The sequence below is a fragment of the Boleophthalmus pectinirostris genome, unplaced genomic scaffold (assembly GCF_026225935.1).
Source record: "Boleophthalmus pectinirostris isolate CB_2022bp ecotype Guang Dong unplaced genomic scaffold, ASM2622593v1 HiC_scaffold_4, whole genome shotgun sequence".
NCBI classification, from domain to species: domain Eukaryota; kingdom Metazoa; phylum Chordata; class Actinopteri; order Gobiiformes; family Gobiidae; genus Boleophthalmus; species Boleophthalmus pectinirostris.
In genome coordinates this window covers 4,505,268-4,522,899 of record NW_026571353.1, presented here as the reverse complement: position 1 = coordinate 4,522,899, position 17,632 = coordinate 4,505,268, and the positions used below count along the sequence as shown (strand labels likewise).

At 39.5% G+C, this 17,632-nt stretch overlaps 1 protein-coding gene across 1 annotated transcript in view; it reads right to left on the bottom strand.

Moving 5' to 3' along the window:
• LOC110163224 (zinc metalloproteinase-disintegrin-like batroxstatin-1) overlaps nt 1-16,456 on the bottom strand; it is a gene marked incomplete at its 5' end in the record, with an annotated part of 29,435 nt that extends 12,979 nt beyond the window's left edge. Inside the window, 8 exons of the mRNA XM_020928151.2 lie at nt 2,236-2,325; nt 11,305-11,482; nt 11,613-11,746; nt 13,006-13,087; nt 13,587-13,756; nt 14,612-14,683; nt 14,780-14,842; nt 16,136-16,456. Coding sequence (XP_020783810.2) covers nt 2,236-2,325; nt 11,305-11,482; nt 11,613-11,746; nt 13,006-13,087; nt 13,587-13,756; nt 14,612-14,683; nt 14,780-14,842; nt 16,136-16,456 — 1,110 coding nt within the window. The remainder of the gene's footprint in view (nt 1-2,235; nt 2,326-11,304; nt 11,483-11,612; nt 11,747-13,005; nt 13,088-13,586; nt 13,757-14,611; nt 14,684-14,779; nt 14,843-16,135) is intronic.
• Between the last annotated feature and the right edge of the window lie 1,176 nt (nt 16,457-17,632).

The following is a 17,632-nucleotide window of genomic DNA, read 5'->3' as shown; positions in this document are numbered from 1 at the left end:
CACACAACACACACACACACACACACACAGACAGACAAAGAGACATGAGATTGTGAACATGCTCCAACAAATCTAGATGGACATCTGCAAAGACCGGAGTAAGTGACAGTGTGGGGAGATTCATATTCTCTTTGTGTCTGTTTTTGCACTCACTGCTCCTGACACTGGCATTAACAGAGGGTCAAATGGAAGAGAATTTCTATAACAACCAAAATCCTCCATCTGAGTACAACATCATTTCTTCAGATTTGAAAATGCTCTTTTCTGTAGAGATGTCGATGCAGTAGAATAAGAAAACCTGTATTTGACGCACTACTGTAGAACACTGGTAATTGTTGCCGTTGTGTAGTTATGTAAGATATATTGTAACATTGTGGGAAAGGGACTGTAGTACATGAAGTACTTAAAACTGCTTAACTTGCATCATAATTGTTGTATTTCAAAACAGTTTAAGCCGTTTAAGTCATTTCTCCATTTAGGCTGCAGCAAAACAAAGCAAAGGGTTATTTTTACTTTGACGACCCGACTGCAGCAAAAAGTACACAATATAACTTTGGGTCTGCCTTTAAGTTTAAATTTAACAAATCCAGACCAACATCTCCATGGAAACTTTAACTCCAAGGTAGCTGACCCCTCACTTGAAAAGTTACCCACAGTTATATCCATTATGTGTGAGAGTTCACTTTTGATTTGGAACAGTTACCTCTGTCCATCCATTTGAAAAGTTTATTGGTGGGTTTCAGATTCTAGAATGTGATGATGTCAAACTCTCAGATGGGGGGCCAGGTTTTCTTGTAAATTACATTGTACTTGACCATGTATGGAGTAAGAAAGCTTTCAAAAATATTTGTGCGCATAGAATAGAAATCCGTGGGTATTTGGGAAATCGGTGCATATTTGTCTGTAGTTGAGCATAAAATAAATATTTGTAAACTCTCAAATGAGTCCAGTCGTACATAAAATAAATTGTGTGGATTTTATCCATCAGAATATGAACTGAAAAGTTACGACGTCAAGAATTACAATCACAACATAAAAATTTAAGATTACTCTTTCATTAGTACAAATACGAATTCACAGACGCGAATTTACTGTCAAAAATACATCATCACTTCACAGACATTATTTATCGAGCAGAAGAAACATCGATCAAGATCAAGACTGTGCATGTTTAAGTTTGTAGCAGAGGGTAAAAACAGAGTAATGGCACAACAAGGAGCTACAACAGCGATCAACAAGTGGGTTCATTCAAATTTATTGTAAAAATGTTTTGTCAGTTTGGCAGCGTTTGGTGTAAACTGGCACATTTCAGCGTCCCAAGGAACTTTTGGTCACATTTCATGCGAGAAATGCAGCTGAGGTGAAGGTTTAGACTTGACTAACTGCTTGCTGTGGCTGTAGCCTTGAATGTTTTAATTTAAACATACAGAAAACGCTGATATTTGCTCATTAGCCTTGTGATAACGTTATATCTGATGTTCACCAACTGACTCCTCTATGTTTCTACTAAGATCTATGTGCAATTTCCTGTTCAGAGGAGGTGTTTCTACACAATATTACACAGCAGCGTTTGGTTCCCAAATACGATGTGGCAAGACAAAACATTTTTACAATAAATTTGAATGAACCCACTTGTTGGTCGCTGTTGTAGCTCCTTGTTTGTGCCATTACTCTGTTTTTACCCTCTGCTACAAACTTAAACATGCACAGTCTTGATCTTGATCGATGTTTCTTCTGCTCGATAAATAATGTCTGTGAAGTGATGATGTATTTTTGACAGTAAATTCGCGTCTGTGAATTCGTATTTGTACTGATGAAAGCGTAATCGTAAATTTTCATTTCGTGATTGTAATTCTTGACGTCGTAACTTTTCAGTTCATATTCTGAGGGATAAAATACACACAATTTATTTTATGTACGACTGGACTTATTTGAGAGTTTACAAATATTTACAAATACGCACCGATTTCCCAAATACGCACCGATTTCTATTCTGTGCGCACAAATATTTTTGAAAGCTTTCTTACTCCATAACCATAAAATATCAGGTGAATTCAGAAACATGGAACCTGATCATTTCTGTTATTGACTCAACCCGAGACCATGTTATAATGCAACAAAAATCTGCAGCTGAACAATATCAATTTTAACTGTATTCAATAATATTGTCCTACAGAACGCTGTGGTGTCACCTGAAACACAACCGTAGCTGCACAGTGATAATTATATACTGACCCTACAGTCCTGACAGCACTCTCCCTCTGCACACTGTGAGCCCTCACTGAAGGCACAGGTGGAGGCGTTACAGCAGCGGTTGGTGCACTCCTGTCAAAACAAACAAAACAAAGCAAACATTTACAAGCAGTTGGGTTGTGTTCGCAGCACAGATATATTGTATAAGCAACTCTTGAGATTAAAACTCTGCACTGTTTTCTAAGAGTTGTAAAAAACGCTCATAAGATCATCACAGTGAATTATTAGAATGTTCAGAATGCACAAGGAACAGTGTTGGGGAGTAACAGATTACATGTACTGGAGTTACGTAATCAGAGAAATTAAAAAACTAATTATGAGTAACTGTATTCAGTTACAGTCACTGTTTCAGTGAGTGGTAATCGGATTACAGTTACTTTGTTGAAATAAATGGATTACATGGCGGTATTTTCTTGTTTTCACATTTTGGGCTAAACCAGAACTAAACCAGGACTAAAACCAGGACTAAACCAGGACTAAACCAGGACTAAACCAGGACTTAAACCAGGACTAAACCAGGACTAAAACCAGGACTAAACCAGGACTAAAACCAGGACTAAACCAGGACTAAAACCAGGACTAACCAGGACTAAAACCAGGACTAAAACCAGGACTAAACCAGGACTAAACCAGGACTAAAACCAGGACTAAAACCAGGACTAAACCAGAACTAAACCAGGACTAAACCAGGACTAAACCAGGACTAAAACCAGGACTAAACCAGGACTAAAACCAGGACTAAACCAGGACTAAAACCAGGAAAACCAGACTAAAACCAGGACTAAACCAGGACTAAAACCAGGACTTAACCAGGACTAAACCAGACTAAACCAGGACTAAAACCAGAACTAAACCAGGACTAAAACCAGGACTAACCAGGACTAAAACAGGACTAAAGGACTAAACAGGACTAAAACCAGGACTAAAACCAGGACTAAACCAGGACTAAACCAGGACTTAAGCCAGGACTAAACCAGGACTAAACCAAGACTAAAACCAGGACTAAAACCAGGACTAAACCAGGACTAAAACCAGGACTAAATCCAGGACTAAACCAGGACTAAACCAGAACTAAACCAGGACTAAACCAGGTCTAAACCAGGACTAAACCAGGACTAAAACCAGGACTAAACCAGGACTAAACCAGGTCTAAACCAGGACTAAACAGGACTAAACCAGGACTAAACCAGGACTAAACCAGGACTAAACCAGGACTAAACCAGGACTAAACCAGGGCCAGTTTGAAGAAAACAAACAAGAATTTTCAGGATGTGTTGCTACATTCATGTAGTTTTAAAAAACATGACAATATCAAGTAATCCAAAGTATTCAGATTACATTACTCACTTTAAGTAAATTAATGGATTCTGTTACAAACTACATTCTGGGGTGTGTAATCTGTAATCTGTAGGGGAATACATTTGAAAAGTCACCTTCCCAACACTGGTGAGGAAGAACTCTCTATTAAAACTGTTTCAAATGAACGACTCCTATTTTTTCAAGTTTTTAAGTCTTGTACAGCACCTTGAATTAGACATAAGCACCTCATTTTTGGCAGGTTCAGTGCAAACTACGTGAATGTACAGTTTTCTGGTCAAGTTTTCTGGTCAATAGTGAGCGTGTGCTGCCTCCAGTCACAACCGCAATTCCAAGTACTATGTGACATCACGAAGAACTGCGCTGATTAGGAGAAGAATTTGAAGATTTGAAGTGTGGATATCTGTTGGACCCATCACACCTATTCCTCTCTCACTCTTTTCCTTTTTTACTTTTTCTTTTAGTCCTCCAGGTTCTGCCCGGTTTAGAAGATTCTGTTTGAAATGTGGTTGTGGGCAGAGTTTAGCTGGTTAGTCCAACTTTAAATGTGCATTTTGCGACATTTTTGGTTGCACAGTACGGTACTAAACCTTTCTGTCTTCATGGAGACCAAACCAGACCAAGATAGGGGTCAGATTTGTGGAGAGGTGACCATGCTCACAATCACAATAGATGCATCATGAATTTTGGACTTCCGGTCATTGAAATTTTCTGCAAAAGTGAGCATCAAACCACCATGTTTAATTTCCCAGTGGGATGCGTCTATTAACAAAGTCGATCTTTTCTAGTTTTTTGAACCATATCCATTTTGTTTCTGGTTCTGATATTGTCATATTTTAGTTTTGGGATTCAGACATCGTAATTGTGTGGTTGTTGGATGTCGTAACAGCGGAAAACGGCTCGGGCTTCAGAAGGTCGCAAACTTCATAAATGCAAAAGGGAATCAGATGTGTGTGACTCAAACCTCTGTTCAAACTGTTTCTCTTCCCAACGGAATTGAAAAATAGTGAAAGGTGAAGGCGATGGGCAGGATTGATCCATAGGAAGGACCAAAAAGAAAACATTTGACTGCCTAAATCATCCCGAGTTTGCAGCGAACATTTTGTATGTGGAACGAGAACAAAAGCAGAAGACAAACAGACTGAGCTGCACTTTCTTGTTCTTGTGGTTTTACAGTAACATCACGTCTTGGTCTCTTTGCAGTGGAAGGTGTTTCTTGGTGAACAGCTGGTGCCTTTTGCTTTGAAGTTGACTTTTTAAATTCATAGCAAGTTTGAGTGAGGGATTGGGATTGGCTTTTGTTGTCGCTCCACATACAAAATGTTCACTGCAAACTCAGGATGATTTAGGCAGACAAAGTTTTCCTTTTTGGTTCTTCCTGTGGATCAATCCTGCCCATCACCTTCACCTTTCACTATTTTTAAATTCCGTTGGGAAGAGAAACAGTTTGAACAGAGGTTTGCAGTCACACACATCTGATTCCCTTTTGCAATTATGAAGTTTGCAAGCAAATTTCTCAAGCCGTTTTCCGCTGTTAGGATCCAACAACTACACAATTACAATGTCCGAATCCCAAAAGTAAAATATGACAATATCAGAACCAGAAACAAAAGTGATGTGGTTCAAAAGACTAGAAAAGACTGGATGCTCACTTTTTCAGAAAATTGCGCAATGCATACGGGGAAACCCTTTTCAGTACGCATTGCGCAATGACTGGAAGCCCGAAATTCGTGATGCATATGTTTGTTTTTCTAGGTATTTTTGAGCTCTAAAACCACCTGTAATTGTATAAATGTAAGATAGAGCTGTGGAACATTCCAGGCAGAGCAATGACATTTTCATAGAAACAAAAAGTTGAATCCATCTTTCACCCTCTCCATCTGGTCGGCACATCTTCTCTGAGTCATTCCGAGTACTAATAAGGCTTTTAGCAGTAACACTAGGATAGGCTGAGGTGAGGTGTTTTGTATCTAGGCCTAAAGAGAAGTGTGCGGTCTGAAGTGTGCCCTGCAGGTGGGTTTTATGGAGAGACGGGCAGAGACACGTCCACATTTTGGTGAAGCACAGAAGAGGAATGTTCTTGTTACAGATACCTGGTGAAGATAGAACAGTTTAGACTTGACACACTTCCCAAACAAGGAATGTCGAGCTATGTCTGAGAAGGCTACAGTGGATTTAAGGAATTACTCAGGCTACATGATAACCGCTAGTATTCAAGTAAGCTTAAATAAAGTGTACTCATAGTTGGTCTTATTTCTGCTTTTATGGGTAAAAAGAAGCAGTGTCCACCAGCATGACCAGAACTGAAGAAGAAGCTTGGACGAGCTGCGAAACATTTGATTTGAATTTAATTTGAGTTGAATTTCTCCTTTGCTATGAATCCTATTTCATGAACATCTCCTCCAGATAGTTACACAGTGCACTTTTAAGATGGGAATAGTTTACTAAGGTTACGTTTACCATATTTTTCGGACTATAAGTTGCACTTTTTTTCATGGTTTGGGTGTTTCCTGTGACTTATATATTAAAATGTTCACACTGAAGCGGTGAGAGGTTCTAGTCTTGTGTGTGAGTATCTGCTGCTCCTGTTCCTCCTGTACCACTGTCACTTCACTCTACTGCTCATGTCTCCTGCAGAAAGAGCTTCTGTCCTGCTGCAAGTCATGAAATATTCAGTTGAAAATGGTAATCGAGCAGCAGAAAGAAAGTTTGGAGTGAGAGAGAAACTTGTGAGGGACTGGTGGAAAGCGTGGATGGAGAACACAACTTCACGGCAACTGGGAGGATGCACCATGAAACTTTCCTGGAAGTCACTGGATGAATCGACAAAACCTGAACTTCAATGACTACAAGAAACATCCTGTTGGGATTCAGAAAGGCCCGAATAATTCTAACTGGAACTGATGCTTGAGTCTGATGCCAGCTACACAGAAGGATAAGCGGCGCTCTGTTTACCTCATGGATCTATGGTTTATCTCTGGAAGTCACGCAGAAGTGACACAGAGGATGAAGAATTCAATGGATTTAGTGATTTGGAGTGAGATCATGAGTTTGGTAAACTTGTTCTGTTCTGTTGTTTATACTATAATTGTCTGAAGAACTGTTCATATGTTACTTTATTTATTTTATTTTTTAACATTTTAACACCTATTCAGTCTCTTGTTCTCTGTTCTGTTGTTATTTCTAGAACTTGACTTTCAAGATGAAATGTCGGTTCCTGGTCTCTGATTTTACAAAATAAAAAAGTGCAACTTATAGTCTGGTGTGACTTATATATGTTTTTTCTTCTTCATTGCGCATTTTTTGGCTGGTGCGACTTATACTCTGGAGTGACTTATAGTCTGGAAAATACCGTATATGACGTTTTATTTATTAGACGAGCGTTTTCGGGAGGAATCTGCATGCATACGATGATGGTGGTGATGTATGTGACGTAATGTGTGACCTGAGCAGATCTGACCAGAGTTTTGCATCTTGGGCAGTGTAGATGGACACACTACGGTGGAGCGTATTCAACTTTTCCACTCTGGAGGGTGATTTCAGGTTTTTTCATTTTTAAGCCCCAAAAACACCATCACCATCTAAACGAAAGACACCTTTATTTTTTCCTTTTTGGAATCAAACATACCAGTGGATCACTTCTGGATGAATGAGAGATTAGACCAATAAACCCCTAAGAACATTTAATCAGACTGTACTGAGCAGTTGAACTCTCAATGGACTTAAAAGTCTACATAATTACATGTTATTACAGATTATTACACTGTTGGAAGAGTATTTTATGGGTACTGGGTAGTGTATAATAATAATAATAATAATAAACTGTGACTAATATTTCACTTTGCATAGTTTCCAGTAGTCCTCTATCACTGTAGCCTTGTTTAATTGAATTTGTTTATTCAAATCGCTTCCATGGAACGAACGCTTCAATACTTGGCGTAATATAAAATAATGGCGTTGTGCAATAAACAAGTCTATCGAGCCTTGTTCTAATAAAAGTGCAGTTCCAGGCATGTGCAGGTTTAAACAGGGACTGTGGAGATGCCTCACAAATTACTCAGCATGTACAGATTAGAAAGTATTAGCCTAAAAAATAAACAAAAATGTACACTATTTATTTAGACAATAGAAGGTGGTTTTCAACATTAAATGGTAGTACTTTCTTTTATATTACTATGTGGCCTTATGTGGTCCGTGGGTGTGTACTGGTCTTTGTGCTCTTGTTCTGATACAGCTCAAGATCATTCTAAACGTTCATTTCTGTCCTGTGAATGTGACTCTTTTAGGATCCATACCTACACCATTGAGTATCTAGTTTTGATATTAATTTTAGTATCGTTTAGTGTCAGATTTTTCATACTCTTTTTACAACTACAGACATGTAAACCACTGCATGGAGTGGGAGTGAGTTATGGGTGCCCAGAGGGGACAAACATACATGCAATAAAACAGGCTCTCTCTCTATAAGAACTGGGTTAAATCAGAGCTGTTTCTTTTCAAATATCAGGCTAAGGCTACGTTCAGACTGCAGGGCTTAATGCTCAATTATTTGTGTGAAATCCGATGTTTTTGCGAGGTCGTTCATATTTCCAATTAAATGTGACTTGTATGTGATCTCCAGCGTGAACTTTAAACGGCGAAAAAGTGTCCCGCATGTGCACTGGAGACACGACGACGTCAACCGCAGTGAGCGTCTCTGTGTTTACAGAAGTTGTCCAAACGTGGACGTGAGCATTGAGCAACTGGAGATTTTAAAGTTCCTCTCGTACTGGAGCCAGAACATGAACAACTTACTTGTTTTAAGGAGGAGATTGAGAAGGAGAAGGACGAGGTTTTTGGTCGTGGTGTTTTGTGGGAAAGGAACGTGTGGATGTGGAGACGGAGCCAAGAGTGGTGAGTGGTGATGTGCTTCACTTCAGTGACATGGAGTTCATTAACAATTTTCGTATGAAGAGAAGAACGTTTGTGTACATTTGTGAGTGCCTACTTGTGCCACTCTCGCAGGAGGAAACACATCTTCGGTGGCTTATTTCCATGAGCAAACATGTCGGTGTTGCGCTGTATTGGCTCTTGCAACAGGTGCTTGTTACCACACAATAGCCAAGTCCACCGTGTGATAACATGTAGGTGGATGAATGCGCTTTGGCCGTTCAGACTGAAGTCTCATGTCAAAAGATCAGATATGTATCAGTTCCATGAGCACATATCCAAATGTCCTGGGTCACATTTGAAAAAATCTGATCTGTGTGGTTCAGACTGTCATTAAAAGATCAGATACAGGAACATAGGGGCCAAAAAATCGGATTTGGGTCACTTCAGGCTGCAGTCTGAACGTAGCCTAAGTTCATATGATGACGGTCTGAGCAGAAGATGCAAAAGTAGCGTCCTGTCTTCACTTTTTAATCCGCGTTTAGACAAGCATTTTCGAGATTAAATCTGAGTGCATACGGTGAAGCAAAAGTGTGTGGAATTTGATTGGGTATGCTGGTACTTAAAGCAACCATTTTCATCAGGTACTCCTTCCACAAAGTTGTCCCACCATCGACTGCTTCTCCGGGTCTCGTCCAGATCCGTCTGACTCACTTACAACGAACTGGTGCATCCAGAATTTGACAGAGGTGATTGCAGATCCTTCTCTGTTCACTAATAGTATCTCTGCAGATTCTATACATTTGTTGGGAGTCTCCTGTAAGTTTATTAGAGCATCTTGAAGGTCTGATGCCTGGAAATGATCCGACATGTTTGTTTGTGTGTTCTGTATGTGTGTGACGTAAATGCGTACGTGACCTGAGCACATCTGACCAGAGTTTTGCGTCTTGGGCAGTGTAGACGGAAACACTACGGCGGAGTGCATGCAACTTTTCCACTCTGGAGGGTGGTGTCAGATTTTAAGTCACAAAAACGTGTGACCGTCTAAACTAAAGACACTTCTCATAAAATAGTTTTTCGTTTTAACCCACAAGCTCGTGTAAACAGGCCGTGAGAAATCATTGTCAGAGGTGTCTACGACTCAGTTACATTTACTTTTAAAATAAAAGGTACTTCACTCCTACATGAGTCATATTTTTATTGAAGTAACAGTACTCTGACGATATGAAATGATTTGAACGTTTGAGTTTCTTGCAATGCTCAGATATGCTTCTTTATTTTGTTTTTTTTTTAAATTATTTTTTAATCTCTCCTTTGAAAATACCAGATTTTGTGCTTTGTTCAGTGTTTGTCTTTCAAATTAAATTACCTCCAAACTATAAAACAAATGTTACGTTACACTTACTTGAGTAGTAGTTTTCCCAAGTACTTTTTTATTCTTACATGTGTAGTTCTATTTGAATAACCGTATTTGAAGTTACACTTCCATGAATTTTTGGCTACTCTACCCATCTCTGCAAATAAATCACTGCATGGATTTCTACTGGGGTTATGGGTGCCCAGAGGGGACACACATACATACGCAATAAAACGAATAAAACGGATGAATCTTTCTAAGAATCAGGTTAAACCTGCGCTGTCTCTTTTCAAATATCACTCCGGAAAGACTGAGGCTTCACAACTGAGGCTGGGGTTGTTAAACTCAACCCCCAAAAATAATATAATGCACTAAATCTGGACAGGATAGAGACAAAAATGAGGAAAACTACATTATATTTTCTTTTACTTTTGTCTGCAGTGTTCAAAATAAAGTAGGGCTGGGCAAAAATACAAAATATTAATTGGATTAATTGCATGAGTTTGAGTGTTATTAATCACGATTAATCGCATGTTATACGCAAAACCAATGAATGAATTAAAAAGTAGAGTATAGTGACTTTTATTGGAAATGTAAATGAAAGAGCCAAACATTTGTTGTTCAAACAGTATTTCTTTCAGAGTTGAACCCGCAGAGTCTTCAAGGTATTCTGAAGGCTCAAGAAAAAATACTGAATGAATTTTTGTACTACTAATATATTTTTTCAATATTTTTTATTCAGTGAGTAATAAACACTACTGTAGTAATAATTTCTAGATCATTGTTATAAACTTGGGCTGATATTTCTTGGGAAACAAAGGGTTAATATAATGGAATGGAAATGGACCAATCACAGTTTTTCTTCCAGTGGTATCTGGGGAAATCAGTGACTGAGCTATGGGCGGGATCATATCATGAAATCTACCGGGCCTTAGTGAATACCCTGTAATAGTATTATGTAAACCAGACCGCAGCGACAAAAACCGCACTGCAAACCTCTATTTGTACGCCTCAGGGGCGTCTGGAAGAAGGAGAACAAAGAGAAAGACCAGTCAAAGCTGGAGCCCATGGAAGCTCAGAGCCCACGGCTGCGGGCCGCAGAGGCAAGGACACGTTGCCTCTCATGTGGTCAGAAAAAAGAGAACAAAGTGTAAAGAAAAGACATCAAACTTAAAGAAACACGGTGGACTTTTTCAAAATAAAAGAAAAGCCAATGAGCAACAGGTGTTTACAAAAAAAAAAAAAAAAAAATAAAAAATTAATTAATTAGTTAACGCAAAATTTACGCGTTAACGTGCCCGGAAAAAAAAAAAAAAAGGATTAATTTCATATTGTCCACAGAAATTTTTTGTCACTCCAAGTAAGAGTACTGTTACTTCAATTAAAAAATATTACAAGTTGGAGTAAAAATATGCTGCAAGAAAAGAAAATGCAGACAATACAGTGAAAAAGTTGGATTTGGAAATTCAACCAAGAACCTTCTGGTCAGTGGACAAAAGGTGTTTTACCTCCACAGTGCCACAGTCACACTGCTCTCCAGCCTCCACAAAGCCGTTCCCACAGACACCGGGGATCACCAGGGCTCTGTATTCAGGTCTGTCGAGGAGGCAGCCGGGACTGCGGTTCAGGAGGTACTTCTCATAGTTGGTTCCACTGCAGCTGCTGAAGCTCCGAGGAACGTTCCAACTAAACACATGAAACAGAGTTCAAATAACTTCAATACTCAATAACACTTTATAAAACATGAAGTTATATTTTAATCTGGACACAGGCCTACGCAGCATTAATTTCATGATGAATATTGTGTCTTGTTCACCTTAGAGAGGGCGCCATGATGCAGCTGTCTCCTTGGCACACACAGGCGCTGGAGTCGTCGTGGTTCATGCCCAGATTGTGCCCCATCTCATGAGCCAGAGTCGCCCCCACTGCTATCGCCCGGTCACTGTGGTCCTACACAGACAAGAGTCCAGGCTTTAAGGAACCATACGGAAGATTTTGTTTTTTACATTCCATAAATCTGTGTTCTGTTATCAGCTACTCCTTCCACAAAGTTGGTTCTCCAGGTCTCGTCCAGATCCGCCTGACTCGCCTGCGACCAACTGGTGCATCCAGAATTTGACAGAGGTGATTGCAGATCCTTCTCTGTTCTGTATCTCTGCAGATTCTGTACATTTGTTGGGAGCCTCCTGTAAGTTTATTGGGGCTGCAGCTTGAAGGTCCGACACATGAAAATGATCAGACATGTTCCTCTGATGGTGCTTTCTCAACTGGTTCACCTGTATTCAGCCTCACATTTTACTATAGGTGATTTTATGTATTTTACCATGTTAGTGTGTGTGTGTGTGTGTGTGTGTGTCTGGGTTGTTTGGTTGTGTGGAGTCGGGCAGCTGTGGGGGTTGGGTAAGTGGGTGGATGGAAATGTGGGATTGTTTTTAATCACTGTAAAGCCTTTTGTGTTGCATTTTTGTATGAAAAGCACTTTATAAATAAAGTTTGATTGATTGATTGATGTTTGTTTGTGTGTACTGTCTGTGTGTGACATAAACATGTACGTGACCTGAGCACATCTGACCAGAGTTTTGCGTCTTGGACAGTGTAGACAGAAACACTACGGCTGGAGGTTGGTTTCAGGTTTTGTTTCTTACATTCCATAAATCTGACCTGATCTAATCTGTGCCACCAGAAACGAGGTGAATATGTTCAAATCCAATATAGTTTTTATTGGTAATAATTGTAATGCTGATTTATTCTTGACTACAAAAACATTGGACAGAAACCTGGACCAGCACCTGCACCAAGCCTGAGTCAGTGCTAGTGCAGCCTCTGCAGCTCAGGGAGGGAATTCTGCAGGCTCTGAGTTTTCACATGAGGCCTGTCCATAAACTGAGAATGAGACAAACTTGTATGTGTCCTCTGCAGGTTAAGACACTGGAAACAAAGATGCGTCGAATTTTCCAAGAAAAAATTAAACCTCTCTGTCTTATTTTATTCATTCTCATATAAAATCAAAATGAACCTCTGATGTGGCATTTATTCAGTTACTGGTGTTTATATTGAAAAAAATGTGACCCTTAACTTAGCCTGGATGTGCCTCTTGCTTGTCTCCATGGAGATAGATAAGTTTAATGCCACACTATGGAGTAAATCAATAATATCTCCATGGAGGCGAGTAAGTGACATGCACATAACTGTTATAAAGTATTAGTTACCTGCACCACTCCGACTGAGTGTCCCGAGCAAAGTGTTCCGATGAAGGCCAGTCCAACGGTGGATCCTTCAAAGTCTATTCCACTGAAAACAAACAATAATACTGTATGTCAGTGATTGGCTCCAAGCTCCTACCTGTGATTTCTGCCATTGTGCACTTGGGCAAGACTTCACACAGGCAAGGTGGGTCTTCCCAAAGTAAACAATACGGTGTGAGCAGAGTGTGCACAGAATTGGACTGAGGGAGTGTGACGTCACCCATAGTGTTTGCCTCCAGTCAAATGAAGCCCAGTTCTATAAACAAATGCTTTTGTTGTGAACACAGTTTGACCGCAGAAGGAGTCCAGTGATGATTTTTGTGCTTAAAAACTGCAAAGGAAAACCCAGATTTTTATCAGTGACTCAAAAATTTGTGCAAAACTAACAATTTTGAGTGTTCAAAGAAGATGATTTTGGATTAATGAAACAAGTGTGAATGAAATACAATACTCCGAGTACAGTTTTGATGAGGGGACAACACCGTAAAGCTCGGAACAGTAGTTTTGCATAATGTTTACATAATGAGCTCGCTGATGTGTCAGACCTGAGCAGATGGGCGTTGTCATGCTTCTTTTTTTTGACCAGCTCTGTGTTCCTCCACTTCATGAAGGCGTCCAAGTTTGCTCCGGCTGGAGGAGTGACTGTAATCTGGTCTTCTCTGGACCAGACCTCCAGCCCCACCAGAGCCACGAAGGTCCGCAGAGGTTTGTATGCCTGGAACAAAGCACCACATTTCAAGATTCCCATGCACAGAAGAATGATAGCTCACTGTCTCTTAAAACTAAACATATTAAATAAACAACTTATTAAAAATGAATGAAAGCAAAGACCACTCACTTTTATTTATATGTAACTTTATATGTAAATTACGGAAGCCCTGAGAGGCAAGAGAAAAAAAAAAAAAAAAGAGGCAGGTCATTTGGGCTCTATTTTCTAAGTGTTTTTTTTTTTTTTTTTTTACCAGCTCAAAAAAAAAGCAGCGCTTTTGTCTTTCGCTGGCACGGAATCTCTGCCCCCGCCCCTTCCCTGTCAGCAGATCTGCACTTACTGCAGACACTGTGGTCAAGTTGTTTTTTCTGGGCAAAAAAAATCTGAATACTGAGTAAAAGTTCATGTTGAAACTGTTAGTGCTGTGTTTTACTTTGTGAAAAATTTTGTTTAATGTTTACAAGGAATTTATTTTTTATAATATTTCATACATTTGTTGATATTTGAGAATATTTCATTGAACTTATTTGTATAACCAAACAGCACTTTGCATTTATTCTATTTTCCCGTTTGCATAATGTTAAAACAAATTGTTGAATAAACAACAAGCAAATGATTTAGCATTTTGTTCCCGTACTGTACCGTAAATGAACTGACCTCAAAACTGAGGTATGTACGATTTTTGTGTACCTCTATTAATCAGTGTCATTGAACATAAAAAAATAGTCCAAGTTCTTCCTCCAAAATCTGAACTCTGCTCCTAATCACACACTTTTTACTGGCAGAGGACTGGCTGTAGGTCAGTCCAAGCTAATCACTGACTAAAGAGAAAGAGAAAATCTTACTGATTGTTTTACTCACCATGTTAACAAAGTTGACCACTTCAAATATCTCTCTTCTCAGTTCCGCCACGTCTTGCTTCATTTTCAGGTACTGAAACAAAACCGCACAGTCTTACTTCAGAAAATTCAAGGAACACACTACTCACACAATGTAACACATTTTAGGTTCCTATAATCAACTACATACCAGTCTGTTATCAGCCACCAGATACAGTTCCAGGTATTTCTGCTGCTGAACAATGGTGATCCCCTGAAAATACACAAGAATTATTCATTATTATCAGGAAAAACGGGTTTTAGAATCTTTGTCTTGTAGCAATGTCTCAGAAATGTAAATGAATCAGTACATTTAAGCAACATGACCAGCTTGCAGTTGTAATGGATTAAATTTGATGACAGAAATTTAACGGGAACAACTCTGACAATAATTTATGGACTTAAAAACTGCTCAGAAATTTCTATCTATGATGTAACAATCTGGGAAAATATTAACTATGATAATACAAGCTTAGAGCAAGAAGACCTCGTAAATAGGATTACTGAAACAAAGGTGAATAAAGAGAAATACAACTACAGGTATGTTTTTGACGAGGGAACAACGTTACAAACAGATTAAAAATTGTTCTTTAAAAGGTGCACTGTGCAACTCTCCTGGTGAAGGGTCCTCTACCTCGTTGTCTCCATGGAAATTATAGCTTCGCTTGGAATGTGAATCCGTGTATCATTCGTTCATTCGTTTTTCAATATAAAACCAAAAATAAGAAAACGAAAATACAACAGTTTTCTTCGCTATTTGTCTCCAAAACCAAAATGAAAAAACGGATAACGATCCTTTTTTTCAGTTTTCGATTTTGTGCTTAAATGAAGAATGGAAAAGAACAGATAACGGCAGTTTCCCGTTTACGCGACTTCCGTGACTGCAATGCCAAACTTTTGCACTGCGTACGGACTGAACCAGGACTGATCCAGGTCCGGGACCAGACCGACATGTTTGTTTCTGTGTACTGTATATGTGTGACATGTGTGTACGCGACCTGAGCACATCTGACAAGAGTTTTGCATCGTGGGCAGTGTAGACGGAAACGCAACAGCGACAACTTCTCCACTCTGAAGGGTGGTTTTAGATTTTTGCATTTTTAAGCCCCAAAAATGCCGTCACCGTCTAAACGAAAGACACTTCTGATAAAATATTTTGTCGTTTCTGTGTACTGTATGTATGTGACGTAAACGCGTACGCAACGTGAGCAGATCTCATCAGAGTTTTGCATCGTGGGGAGTGTAGACGGAAAATCTACAGCGACAACTTTTCCACGCTGAAGGGTGGTTTCAGATTTTTGCGTTTTTAAACCCCAAAAACGCCGTCACCATCTAAACGAAAGGCACTTCCGATAAAATATTTTGTTGTTTTTACCTGCAAGCGTTCTTGTGTAAACAGGCCCTGAGTTTTCACATTACTTACCATTGACACCCATATAATGTTGCTTCTCGTTCTAAAAATGTGTACTGTTGATGTCACCTGGATAACCTCTGTTGGTTTACTCACGCCTGATCTGGAGCGGCTCCGGCTGGTTGGTGGTTCATAGTCATCGTCCCACGTGGTGTTGGTGACTCCGCACACGGCCGGAGTGGAGCGTTCTTCTTCATTGAAGGGGCTCACGGCGTGATCCCCCTCAGGGTCAGAGGTTAAAGGTTCAATCAGGAACCTCTGCTCTGACGTCCGGAAGTATCCTCTGAAAGAAGGACAAGAAGGACGGGGCGACCGCCACTGATTTACTCTGAGGGACACGAGGACACTGGACAAACTCCTGCTCACCCACTGCACCAGACTATACAGAGACAGATAATACTCCCTACAACTGTACAACAACTCACCCACTGCACCAGACTATACAGAGACAGATAATACTCCCTACAACTGTACAACAACTCACCCACTGCACCAGACTATACAGAGACACTCCCTACAACTGTACAACAACTCACCCACTGCACCAGACTATAGATGGACAGATAATACTCCCTACAACTGTACAACAACTCACCCACTGCACCAGACTATACAGAGACAGATAATACTCCCTACAACTGTACAACAACTCACCACTGCACCAGACTATAGATGGACAGATAATACTCCCTACAACTGTACAACAACTCACCCTTACGTAACAGATAATACTCCCTACAACTGTACAACAACTCACCCACTGCACCAGACTATAGATGGACAGATAATACTCCCTACAACTTGTGCAATAACACATCCTTATGGAACAGATAATACTTCTAAAACGAAACAAGAAACAAGACATTTAGTACATATAAGGGCCTTAGATGAGGTACAGTTAAATGTCTATAAAACATAAACCATTATACATTTAGTAGTGTACAAAGTTAGGCATCAAAATGATACATGTACCATGGTAATAGACATTTAATTATTCACATTTTACTTATTTAGCACAATATGTTTAATTCAGAAATCCCTTGGCGAGCTACTTGGAAGGGGGTGGAGCTACAGGTTTGAGACCTCTGCTCTAAATGAACTTACTAATGCTGGGCGTGCACTGTGCGACATTTTCGATTGTTTCACTCAGCCCCAACTCAAACTGTATGACCAAATTGCAGGGTTTAAAAGTTCACAGTTCATGTTCTCACACTGTTCGAACTGGCGAAATCTTTAACTTTTATTAATTTATACAATTCTCCAAAGCTCCAGTGTATTTTATTATTATTATTATTTTTTATATCTATTATCTTGATCATTTAACAAAAAAAATGCATGGTGTTATCATAAAAAGCAAACTATGAAATTAGTCATTCAAAATCAAAGTAATATTCCTAATTCATTCTACTATATGGCGAAATGAATGGAGAAATAAAGCTTTTCTTCTTGATATGTCCCTGTACATATAGCAGTTATAACCACTGGAGTGTTCCATCACAGAGCTATTGACACTTTTAATATACACACTTAGAACAGAGCCTCACTACTATCTGTAATCACTCCTCCTACACCAGTGCCCCCCGTGGAGCCATA